A 12,241-nucleotide genomic window follows, 5' to 3' on the forward strand; every position below is an offset into this window, starting at 1 on the left:
GTGATTCCAACGATCTCAGACTGAAAGGTCCGTCCCAACAATGCTGACAATTGACGAAAGTGTATGATTTAGCTCTACTACCTAGGTAGTGTGGGTGGACGATACCGGAGCCAGATAATGCTAATGTATTGCACTTTATTACCCCAAGCGTATGAAAGCACGACGCAAGGCGAACGAGGTCTATCGATTAAGTACGGTCGCATGTTACATGTCAAGATGTCTGTATCGTCGTTGCGCTGTAGTTTTACGAGCCCCATGCCACGCTTCCACAGACTTAGTGGGACTGTGGAATAGATCAAGTCCTTCTTTAACGGATCTGGGAGATGGTCCCAAGAATCTATTCGAAAGGGCTCCCTCGAGTATCTGGTGTCTCCAGGATAAGTAGTGTGGGGAACCTTGCGCATCAGCTTGTATAGCTTTAATTGCCTTCGTTTTGCATTTGCTTGTGATACGTCGTTCCTCAGCGTATATGATGTTGTCGACCTCTTCAATATAATGGTAGATCCCTAGGGCATCGCGAAGTGTTTCTTCAGTCTGCAGAATCTCTATTCTCGCATTTTCGATGTCGAGATTATTGGTCGGTGGAATTGATGCCAGGGTACGCTTCAGAACGATGACAAGGAGTTGTTCTACAGGCACATCATAGTCGATGACCATGTCTTCCGTGTCACTGGCGAGACCGTGGAGCGCGTAGATTTTGTCCCGAATATCTGTTGACTGCTGCTTGTGGCATAACTTGATCAAGTCCATTAGTGGTCGAGGCTGAGAACCCTTTGTGTTCCGGTCGATCTTTGCTCTGACAATATCTGCAGCTGCTGATTCGATGACAGGAGAGATGCGGGATGATTCTCCCCATGTGTTCGATACCATGACATTATCAATGTCAAAGAAGTCTGCGAACGTGGTCCAGTGCACTTTTGCTACGCCGCAGTATACGAAAATCTCCTTCGCGAGCAGTATCTCTTGGACGATCCAAGTTCGTGTCCAATACTGTCTTCCACATAGAGCAAGCATTGCTTTGTCTACTTTGGAAGTCCGAAAAGTCTCTTGACTACGGCCTCCAGCTTCCAGAATGGCCATAGCCGTATACTAATCAAATTCAGAATCCATCTCACCAAGCCATATTGAGACCGACTCAGCGTTACTGTAAATTTGCCGCATCATCTGGACCTGGTGATTGCGCTCTCTTACGTTATTTTGGTCAATCGAAATGGCGTCGATCCAGTATGTACCGTATCTCCCACTCTCTCTCATATCTTGAAGGAATGTCCAAACGTTTCGGCCCAAGGGAAATAAAACCCCGTTGAGGTCGATACCTCTGTAGTTCAATTTCTCACCCCAGGCGTATGAAAGCGCAACGTATGGTGGAAAAGGTCCGTCAATTGGGTACGATCGCAAGATGCATGTCGGTATAGCGGATTCGTCATTGCGTCGAAGTTCTACTAGCCTCATCTCATTCTTGGATAGATTCAGTGGTGCCATGGAGTAAGGTAGCTCTTTACCTGAAGGACCAGATAGAGTATCTTTAGAAGCCATTACAATGATGTTAATCTGGCGTATTGGTGGTCAAGCTCCGTGGGTTGTTTTCGGAGAGAAATGAACGCCTCCACTTTGCCAGATATTTTCGTCCACTGCAGGAGGCTTGACTGCTCGTATGCAGAAGTGCGATACAGCTAGAGAGAAAGCTGCAACGCGATGTCTAGAAACATCGCGCATCGTGTTTTCGATCGGGGAGTGATGCGGCAAGCTAAAGTCGCTAGGCTACATACATAGCTAACAACAGTTCTTGGGGTCAGCGACAAGGCGCAGCAGCGTGCATATCGCATGCGCAAGGGTAGGTGGCGTTGCACGATAAACCCAAGGGAGGCAGCGCACCTCAGCATGATGTGAATGAGCAGCATGAGGCTGTCGTTGTCAATTCGAAATTTGCGATGGCCGCGCTTCCTCTTACACTTGGACGATACCCAACATCACAACACGGGTCAGGTAGTTCATATTGCACCAAAAAATGGTATCATTAAACCGTAGCCCCTACTCAAACGTCGTCTTCTTGCCCTGCGACTCCACAATAGCCTGACTCGCCCTCTGCGCACTCGAATGCGCTTTTCCACTCGGAATCGTCCTCGCATCAACCTTCTCCCTCGGCTTCCACTCCCTCTTGCCGGCAAATCCTCCGCCACGGCCTCCACCTCCACCTCTATCTCCACCCCCGAAGTTCTTCCACCGCGCGGGATTTACGCCATCAACTGGGTCTGCCTCCTTCTCCTTGCCGTACCTCTTGTTATACCTCGTCGTCGCATCCTCGGCGAATTCGCAGCGCATTTCGCGCCCGTTGAGGCGGTTGAGGAGCCATTTTCGCTTCTTGTTGGCCTTGGGGAGATCGGATTCAGACTCAGAATTATCGTCTTTGGCCGCTGGACCTTTCTTCTCGCGCTTGATTTCGGCCTCGGTCTTGAAGATGAAGCCTTTCACGGCAGACGTTGCGGCCTCGACGTCGCCAAACGTAACCCATGCGTAGCCCTTGCACTTTCCTGAGTCTTCGAATGTCGCCATGTGTAGGTTTTCGATCGGGCCGCATTGGCTGTAGTGGACTTGGAGTTCTTCCTTGGTTACGTCGAAGGAGAGGTTGCCAACGAAGACGCGCTTGTTGGGTGGGTGCGCGGATTTGACGGCACCTTTGGCGCCGCGGCCGGTGTCTTGCTCCTGCTCTTCCTTGGGCTTGTCTGGGCGTCCTTCGAAGCTCTTTGCGTTCTTGATGAGCAATGCGCGGCCGTCCATCTTTGTCTCTGTCAAGGCGATTGCGGAGTACATGGCGAGTTCGGTGGAGAAGTCGACGTATGCGAAGCCCTTGTTGAGAGGCTTTGTGCTCCAGTTGGGGTTCACTGGTTTCGTGGGCGGCGGCATGTGTACTCGCGTGATTTGCTCTGCAGTCATCTCCGTGTTCTCCATCAGGAAATTCCTGAGCGACTCCTTCGTCGCCGACCATGGCAGATTGCCTATCCAGACTCCGAAGTCTGATCGCTTGTCTGACTTGCTCTTGTCTTCGGTATCGGCAACCGCCTTCCCATCTGTGGTTCCTTCGGCGCCGCTGGTTGTGGGAGGGTTCAATTTGGCCTTCTTCAATCTACGGGCCTCCTTTTTCGACGCGGGCTCCGGTGCGCTCACATCAATCTCGATCTCGTCAGGCAGTATCTCGCGCTTGCGCTTCTTCGCGGGTGTGTCTGTCGCTGTCGCATCGTCGGCAGCGGCGGGTTCAGTGACTTCGGATTTGGACTTTTTAGATTTCGACCGCTCTTTGTCTTTCTTCTCCTTCTTTTCCTTGCGCTCAGACTTCTTCACAACCTCCACCTCCTCGGGAGAGTCTTCTTTGGTATGTTTCGACATGGTACACGATGTTGTTTTGCAGGATCGGGTTCTCGAACTTTTTCATGCAGCGCGGAATTTACTAGCGTGCGGCTACAAGTGGGCCCCCAGCTTAGTCACGATATTAGTACGCAGCAACCTTCACGACCTCGACTGGTCTCCAGATCATTGAAGATGGGACTGCATACCATCGAGCTGGGTCTTGCTAACATTCGAGCCATGCAGCTTTGCATGCCAGAGCTTCAGATACGTTTAGTGGCATCCCAGCAACACGGTCTATCGGTCACATGTGCGTCCTCGGGGTGGCAGACCGGTCATCTCTCATACCGTGGAACTGCAAGGTGACAAGTACGGTTCAACCACTGCGTCTCAGCATCAGCATTACTACCCGCATTTCATCTGTTTATTCTGGACACCCTGCGCCAGAGTACTGCTGTAAGATGAGTAATCGATGGTGCTCTTGAACCGGGTTGTCGCCTTGTACATGTGTACGTGCCAAATTGAAGCTGGCGCACGGCAGGTCTTCTGTCCAACGGTCGTGTAGCGGTCAGACTTCGCATCTAGCCAGCTGCTAACCGCAAATCGATGTAAAGTGTGGAAGCGCTTGCGTCACGTTGCCATTGATCTTATCTATACTAGCGCGAATTGATAGTGAAACGATATCGTCATCACGTGGAGCTGCTGCGCGCCTCACTCTTGTTTGCTCGCCTCTTCAGCAGCAGCTCCAGTAAGATATGACAAGTCATCGTCGGCACTCTTACTGTCCGTGAATAAGCAACGGGTGACGACAGTTACTGCTGCCTCTGGGAAAGTGGGCCGACTAGAGTAGAGTGCGCCATCTGGAGCTTGGAGCTTGTTCGTTCCGGTGTGGAGTTGGCGGCCGGTGCGCATTGGCCCCGCTCAAGGCAGCTACGACACGACCACGACCCTCGCCTGCTCCACCTCCCCCTACATCTTCCTCCGCATCCCCATCAAGAACCTCCTCCACATCAACCCTCTACTAGCTGCAGCACTCCCTTCGTCGACCATTGCGGCAACGAGCTCGCAGCAGCCGCCTTATACCCACCAACGTCACTGATCACGTTGATCAGCCTCACTTGCCCGCCATGGCGACAACCAACGTGCCCGTGACTTTGGACACGCCCATCGTGGTCAAGATCCTGTTCCGCGGCCAGACCAAGAAGTTCAAGCTGCCGCTGAAGGACCTCGGCGCCCATGTGCTCCCAGAGAAGGTTCGTCGCCCCCAGACCGCAGCCTCGGCCAAGTGTCAGCCTGGCACTGAGCTCCCAGGCATGCGAACGGAGCTCTGATAGTAGCTTGAAACTAACTGCAGTCACTTTGTGCAGCTTCGTAGCATCCTCCAGGTGACTGCTGATGAGCATGTCGTGTTCGAGCGCTACTCCGACTCGTCAGCATCCTACGTCACCCTCGACTCGGACAAGCCGCAGGTCTACAAGACGCTGTTCCGAGCTGCAAAGGCAAAGCTCAAGCTCCGTCTGCGTGCCACCATCCCAGGTGAGCAGACCGAGGTGCCGACTTTCGCGCCTGCCGCCAAGCCAGAAGCCATTCCCAGCTTTGTCCCATCGCTGCACCGCATGAGCGCGGACACGCTGAGGCCTCAGACCGCCGCACCTGTTTCGCCCGTCATCGCGCGCTCGCCAGCAGGTAACACTGCACCCGCCAAGTTTGAGCCCATCAGCCCGGTGTCGCCGCCGAAGCCGGTGGATGCCGAGGGCGAGGCTCCATTGCCACGCTCCTTCACCACCCGCCAGAGTAAGACTTCGCAGTGGATGATCAGAGTGACGACTAACAGTACGAGTAGGCTTCTTCCACAACCTCGCGAGCAACCCATACAATGCCGATCTCGCATTCCGCCCTAAGCCGAGCACCTGCACCTCGTGGGTCGTGTACTGCAACAACTGCAACCACCCCATGGAAGACGAGCACTTCCACTGCGGCGTCTGCGACGGCGGCGACTACGATCTCTGCCCCGCTTGCGTGGATACCGGAATCCACTGCCCTGGCACTGGCCACTGGATGGTCAAGCGCTTCGTCAAGAACGGCTGTGTCGTGAACAGCACCACCCAGCGCATTCCCCCCAAGATCAAGGCCGAGGAGACCCGCGAAGTCCCTGGCGCCTACACGGACGAGAAGCAGTCGGTCGTCTCTGATGACGAGCCCACCCGCACATGCAACTGCTGCGTCAAGAGCCTCCCCGAGAAGGAGTTCGTCACCTGCCTTTCCTGCGAAGACTACGACTTGTGCATGGACTGCCACATCGGCAACAAGCACGGCCACCACCCCGGTCATGCTTTCACCGCTGCTACCTCTGATGCTGCCCTCCCAACTTTGGCAGACTTCCTTTGCAACTCCGGACGCAATGTCCGCCACTCCGCCGTTTGCGACGGATGCGACAAGTTCATCTATGGCGTCCGTCACAAGTGCTTGAACTGCCCAGACTGGGACTACTGCTCCAGCTGTGTCAAGAGCGCGAAGCACATCCACCCCCGCCATCGCTTTGTGCCAATCTATGAACCTTTGGCCGAGCCTCTCAACAGCGGCAACCGCCACTGCGGCATCTATTGTGACGGTCCCCTGTGCAAGGACAAGGAGAACATGTCTTACATTGAGGGTGTCCGTTACAAGTGCGCTGTGTGTCACGACACCGATTTCTGCCAGCACTGCGAGGCTCACCCGAGCAACCGTCACAACCACACTCATCCTCTCATCAAGTTTAAGACCCCCGTTCGTAGCGTCAGCGTTACGACCATGAACGATGACATGAGCGGACAATCCATGGCTAAGCTCGGCGATCGCCAGCCTCAGCGATCAACTGCTACCGAGACGACTCCAGTCGCTCCATCCGCAAATGCCGCCACCCAGGTTCAGACAGTCGTTGATCTCAAGCCCTCGGAAGAGACTCAGACCAAGAAGGAGAAGATCGCCATTCGCGATCTTCTTGTAGATACCGTCGAGCCCGTACAGGAAAAGGTTGTCGTCCCATCCGAGGACGAGAGCAAGCTTGAGTCTTCCATGAACGACTCCAAGAACGAGGGCCTGGATGCTCACTTTATCCGCGATACCATCATTGACGGCTCCAAGATCAACGTCGGCCACCAGTTCGTCCAGGTCTGGACCCTGCGCAACCCGGGACCCAATGCTTGGCCAGCTGGCTGCAGTGTCCGCCACGTTGGAGGTGACAACATGCTCAACATTGACAACAACCGCCCTCTTAGCCAAGCTGAGCTCGCCGAAGCTAGCGAGAGCAACGTCATTGGTCGTCCAGTTGAGGCCGGCGAAGAGATTGCCTTCCGCGTTATCATGAAGGCACCTCATCGTGAGGGTACCGCTATCTCATACTGGCGCCTTAAGACTGCTGACGGTATCCCGTTCGGTCACCGTCTCTGGTGCGACATCAACGTCGTTTCTCCTCCATCGCCTTCCTTCCGCGCATCGCCTGAGTCTGCATCAGCCAAGCACCCTCTCTACGAGCGCCTGCTCCAGGCTAGACTCGACAAGATGAAGGCAGCCCAGCAGTCGCTTTGCGCTGAGCAGCAGCAGATGGCCAGCATTGCGCGTCTCCGCAAGATTGCTGTTGAGCGTGTGCTCGAGCGCCGTCGTCGTGAAAACGAGGCTGCATTGGCCACCATCAAGCACGATGAGCAGGAGGTTGAGGCTGACGCAGCTGAGCTCCCCGTAGAAGAGAAGTTCGTCGAGCGTTCGCCAGAGCCAAAGTCATCCGGCATGATCTTCCCCCAGCTTGACAAGGAGTCACCGGAGTCTAGCACCTACGAGAGCACCACCACTACTGCCCAGCCCGAATCACCAAAGTCTGAGAAGAGCACTATCGCCCGCACTGTTACTGTTGCCTCTGATGATGAGTTCTTCGAGGATGCCGAGAGCGTAGCTCTGCAGTCCGATGACGGTTTCATGACCGACGAGGAGTACGACATTCTCGATGCTAGCGACGAGGAGATGCCTTGAGCTGTACAGACAAGTTATGCAGTACGTAGCACTTCAACATAGCCGAGACAGTGTGTAGTGATAGATGCGGCTCCGCAGGACAAGCGGACGTATACTGAGGTTTGTTTCTCTTCTTTTCTCGTCAATCGATTTGACTAGTACGAATTCTATGGCGCAAGGCTTTTGTATCGGCGAAACACACTCCTTTGGCGAGAAAGGTACACAACAACTCTCCTCGACGGAATCGGGCGCGATATGGCGCCACGGCATGGCAGAGGATTTTTGTTTCATTGGCATAAGTTGCTTCTTTCCTATAGTGAAATGAAATCCCTAATTTCCTTGACATTTGTTACATGGGCGTGGTGATGTGACGATGTTTTGATGTGATGGCTGATTAAGGTGGTAATGGTCGTGGTGGACGAACTTGCGCAGGTACATACATAACTTGCACTAGAGACAACATGTCTATACCCTTCGACATATTTACATTCCCGTGTTCAACTACCGCACGCGTCTCATGTGTGTAGAAAACAACACAGCCAAAGAACCAAAAATTTATAAAAAGAATAAATGCATTCCACCAAGAATGCCAATTTTTGGAGACAACCATCATTTTCTGATGCTGTCAAGTGGGCATGAACCCCCCTTGGAAAGGTGGGGCCGATGTCGATGGTCTGCCCCTAATGCCCCCATTGACATAGCGGGCAGGAAATACTTCCAGAACCCTGTCAACTCTGCCTCTACGTTGCTGAGTGATGTGCAGCAGACTGAACATAAGCTCGACAGTCTTAGAGGCGGCTGGGGAAGATCAAGAGCCGAACGAGAGGAACGATGCTCTGGCTGATGGCACCAACACTCAGCCTGATGGCAGGAACCCTTGGCAGGCGCTTATGAAATTGCGCGCTCTGATCAGTCGCAGCATCGCTTCAAGTTCGTTCTGGCTTCGCCTAGGTCGGAATCGTTTTTGGATGTGATCGCGCCTGATGCGGCGTCTCCATGCCCTGCGCGGTCATTGATGGTCGCAGGTATGGAGGACCGCGAGATCTCTTCCAGGCGAAGACATCGCATCTTTGGTGGAATAAAGTGGCACTTGGGGGGTTCACGGCGCAGAGGGGGTTCGAAGTGGCGTACATGGATTGGGACTTCGGACCCCGGACACTCGGGTTTGACGTGGAGAGTGATGGGTTTGCGCGGGCACCGCCTAGATCGATGTTGAGGTGGAATTGTTTAGGCTATGTAGTCGGAGAGACGCTGAAGGGGAATTTGTGACAGAGAACATAGATGGCGTTACTGTCTACCTATTGAGCAGTAAGCGTAGCATGGGCGGGCGGGTAGATGAGGAAATGGTGGGTATTGTGTAACACTGGGCATTGGCACGGGTACGGTAGCACTTTGTTTTGCTCCGGCGACCTATAGAATTGATGCAGGCTTTTAAAAGCATCTCCGGGTTGGTTGTATCGTTGTATCAACTATGGTGTTCTAACACGATGCGTGTGGAACAGAGGAAGAAGAGAACGAACACTTAGGTTATATACAGGGACAAAAAATAATCTAATTCCACCAAGAAACCGGGTTTGTAGAGTTCTTCGTCGCTCAGAATATGTAGAGACAGAGGATGAGGATTGAAGTCCGCTGACAGGATGTTCCTGCTGGGAACTTGCTCAGCAGCACGCTCATCCCTCGACGTTGGAGGCCAGGTGTTCGAAGCTCCAACCATGCCTGTCTGGGCGGGACTTCCGCAGAGTAAAATCCTATGTCAAGGTCAGTGTCATCAGAGGTGACGAGCTTTACGACCGTGACTTACGCATGTCGTTCCACCAGCGTCTGTTCTCTATGCTTAGCCCTCTTGCTGGCCGGCGCTGGGAATGGCAAGACGTTCGATGAAGGAAGCGCACCGTACAGGTGAGGTTTGTCAGGAAGGTGGGCAACGTATCCAGGGGCTGGAGAGGCGAGATGTTCTGACAGATCCTCGGTGCAATAAAGTGGCACTCAGGCGGTTCAGGGCGTATAGGGATTCGAAGTGGCGGCTTGGAATCCCTGATACTCGTGCTCTAGGTTGTGTGTAACCATGCAAGTACGGCGGGTTGGGACATACGACAGAAAGCAACAGGGGTGCTGCAGGGGTAGATGACGATAACTCAGCCATTAAAACAGTCGCTGAAAAGTGAAAACTTCAAGAAGATGTAGCTAGAGCTTAGAATCTCGTCTATGTGATTAGCGAATGTGTTAATCACTTTGAGGGAGGACGTTTTAGAGCTACCCCTCTCAGTGTTCGTCGCATGTGTGCCAACATGCAGTATGCGGTATCGTCCACATCGGGGTTTGCGGCGGTGGGATGCCGCGGAGCTGCTGTATGCCATGACGTGGTACATACTACTTCTCGACTTGTTTTTGGTACATGGGAGATTGGAAGATAGATGCGTGGACGCAACGAGCAAAGCATTCCCACGGCTGAACAGTTGAATTTTCCCTGAGATCATCGGTTGCTTTTGCTGTGAGCGAAATCAATTGCATTAAAAGCCCCAGAAGTCCGCCATAGGAGGAGGCCAGCAGTGCAATGCCAACCTCGGATTGTGCCCGGCGTACGCAAGGTGAGAACTCTACACGGCACCATCAAATTCCGAGGTCTCAATGTTGGCAATTGGAACCGTAAGGGCATTGCTTATGACAAGTGGCTTAGCTAACATGTGACCTTGCTAGAGAGACAGTGGATTTTGCTACAAACAAATACTCTGGGTCTCTGTTCATGCGTATTTCCTGGGCATGGAGGAGTCGGCCTTGGAGTGATCGGCAGCGACGCGTCTTAAGGAGCCTGGTGGCGAGGAACTCAAAACTCCGTTCATCAGCTCAACAGAACTACTGTTTGGTGCGACCAGATACAAGAAATACCGACGCAGGAAGCAAGTCATCTGACCATGCGCGTGCCAAGGATGGCATGCTAAGCGTCTATGCGCAGCCTAACCTTAGGCGCTAATAGTTAAGCAAGTTTTTGCTAATAAGCGCGAATTAACTACTAATTAATTAATAATTAATTTAACTATACCTAGAAATTATAATTTATAATATATACTTTACTACTTTCTAGCACTGCGCTCTAAGTAGCCTCTACTAATAGCAATAGCTAGCAACGTAGTCTCTATAGTCCTAGATAGATTTATATATACTGCGCTAGAATTTATTAATAACTTATTAATAATTTATTCTAGCTCTCTTATAAATAGTATTATACTCTAGGTTAGATTTCTCTTACTATAGGTCTCTTTGCGCTTAATTAAGCAAGTAATTCTATTATGCATATAGATAAGGTTTAGTGCAGAATACTCCTAGCACTAGCTAAGCAATCTAAAGAACTATCTATTTTAGAACTACTAAGTAAGAGCTGCACGTGCTAGTAGAGTTAGCATATCTAACTCTTAGCTTATTATCTAAGAGAAGAGTAAGAGTACTTAAATTAATTATTAATTAATTGCTAACTAATTTAGTCTTCTAAGCTAATACTATAGCTATATACTATACTGCTACTGCTCTGCTGCTTACTGCTGCTGCCTTAGTTCTAGTTGCTTACTCTCTACTCTAGAACGTTCTCTGCTTGCCTAACAGCAATATAAGTTAAATTAATTTCTAATTAATTAGTAATTAATTTTAATAAAGATATAGCTAGATCTTATGCGCATGCACGCAGCTTATATAGCTATTTCTAGAAAGGCGTTCTTCTATAAGACCTATATAGCTAATGCTAAGATTAGTAAGGAAGAGAAGCTTAATAGTAAGTATGCTTATAGCTAAATTAATTAAGAATTAATTAAAAATTAATTACTAATTTATTATAGAGTATAACTACTTTAGGCTTAGCCTGCACTAGCTCTATAAGAATAGAGATCTCTAGATAAAGCTAGCTGCTAAGAATAACGCGCTAGCTAATAAGTCTAACTCTTCTTCATTAGACTTATTATTAAGCTCTATAAGTAGAATTAATTTATAATTTATTTATAATTTATTTATACTAATATATAGCTAGGATAAGAATAAGAGTAACTAGAATAATAGTAGTCTTAGAAGTAGTAGCCTTAGAGATAATAATAAGAACCTCTTCTTTAATTTTAGCAGCGTAAGTAGAATAAATTTAAAATTAATTTATAATTTATTCTTGCTAATATATAACTAGAATAATAATCTTAATAGTAATAAGGATAATAAGCAGCCTAGCAATAGCTTCTTCTTTTCTCCTTTATTAGACTCTAACTCTATAGGTTAAATAAATTTAGAATTTATTTATAATTTATTCTTGCTAATATATAACTAGGATAATAATCTTATTAGTAGTAAGGAGCAGCTTAGCAATGCTCTCCTCTCTTCTTCTTTATTAGACTCTAACTCTATAAGTTAAATAAATTTAGAATTTATTTATAATTTATTTTTGCTAATATATAACTAGGATAATAAAGAGTCTAAGGAAGATTAGGTTACTAGCTATAGCTTTCTCTCTCTTCCTATACTAGGCTTTAACGCTAAGAGTGTTAAACCTTCTAGCTCTAAGGTTAGCAGTAGCTTAGTATGTTAAATTAACTTATAATTAATTAATAATTAATTTATACTAATTTATAACTAGCTAGAGCTCTTATCTAAGTTCTTATATAATTTAGAGTTAGACTAGATATCTCTCTGTAGTTTCTCTAGCTTAAGCTTATTCTCTACTTACCTCTTTTACTTTAGTAACTTCTAAGTTTGCTGCTGTTAGTAGAATTAATTAGTAATTAATTTCTAATATATTTAGGCCTTTAGGCATTATATAGAGCAATTAAAGTAGATTCTTATATAACTATAAATTGCCTAATATAAAAAGCTGCCTATTTAAATATAGCCTCTTAAGTAAACACCTTTTTACTTACTTCTTTCTATAATTCTAATAAGAACT

At 49.2% G+C, this 12,241-nt stretch overlaps 5 protein-coding genes across 5 annotated transcripts; 3 read left to right on the forward strand and 2 right to left on the reverse strand.

Moving 5' to 3' along the window:
• Nucleotides 1–204: 204 nt before the first annotated feature.
• Nucleotides 205–1,536, reverse strand: SNOG_11895 (hypothetical protein; the record flags this gene model as incomplete). The annotated part of the gene is made up of 2 exons (XM_001802079.1): nucleotides 205–1,089; nucleotides 1,192–1,536. 2 exons carry the CDS (start codon nucleotides 1,534–1,536, stop codon nucleotides 205–207), a joined length of 1,230 nt encoding a protein of 409 aa, XP_001802131.1.
• Nucleotides 1,537–2,031: 495 nt separating this feature from the next.
• On the reverse strand, nucleotides 2,032–3,384 carry SNOG_11896 (hypothetical protein; the record flags this gene model as incomplete). Its single annotated transcript, XM_001802080.1, has 1 exon — nucleotides 2,032–3,384. One exon carries the CDS (start codon nucleotides 3,382–3,384, stop codon nucleotides 2,032–2,034), a length of 1,353 nt encoding a protein of 450 aa, XP_001802132.1.
• A 1,085-nt stretch (nucleotides 3,385–4,469) lies between these two features.
• On the forward strand, nucleotides 4,470–7,668 carry SNOG_11897 (hypothetical protein; the record flags this gene model as incomplete). Its single annotated transcript, XM_001802081.1, has 3 exons — nucleotides 4,470–4,653; nucleotides 4,777–5,136; nucleotides 5,186–7,668. 3 exons carry the CDS (start codon nucleotides 4,470–4,472, stop codon nucleotides 7,345–7,347), a joined length of 2,706 nt encoding a protein of 901 aa, XP_001802133.1. The 3' UTR covers nucleotides 7,348–7,668.
• A 119-nt stretch (nucleotides 7,669–7,787) lies between these two features.
• On the forward strand, nucleotides 7,788–8,300 carry SNOG_11898 (hypothetical protein; the record flags this gene model as incomplete). The annotated part of the gene is made up of 2 exons (XM_001802082.1): nucleotides 7,788–7,845; nucleotides 8,113–8,300. 2 exons carry the CDS (start codon nucleotides 7,788–7,790, stop codon nucleotides 8,298–8,300), a joined length of 246 nt encoding a protein of 81 aa, XP_001802134.1.
• Nucleotides 8,301–9,041: 741 nt separating this feature from the next.
• On the forward strand, nucleotides 9,042–9,232 carry SNOG_11899 (hypothetical protein; the record flags this gene model as incomplete). Its single annotated transcript, XM_001802083.1, has 2 exons — nucleotides 9,042–9,087; nucleotides 9,168–9,232. 2 exons carry the CDS (start codon nucleotides 9,042–9,044, stop codon nucleotides 9,230–9,232), a joined length of 111 nt encoding a protein of 36 aa, XP_001802135.1.
• Nucleotides 9,233–12,241: the final 3,009 nt, after the last annotated feature.

Source organism: Parastagonospora nodorum (genome assembly GCF_000146915.1).
Source record: "Parastagonospora nodorum SN15 chromosome Unknown scaffold_20, whole genome shotgun sequence".
NCBI classification, from domain to species: domain Eukaryota; kingdom Fungi; phylum Ascomycota; class Dothideomycetes; order Pleosporales; family Phaeosphaeriaceae; genus Parastagonospora; species Parastagonospora nodorum.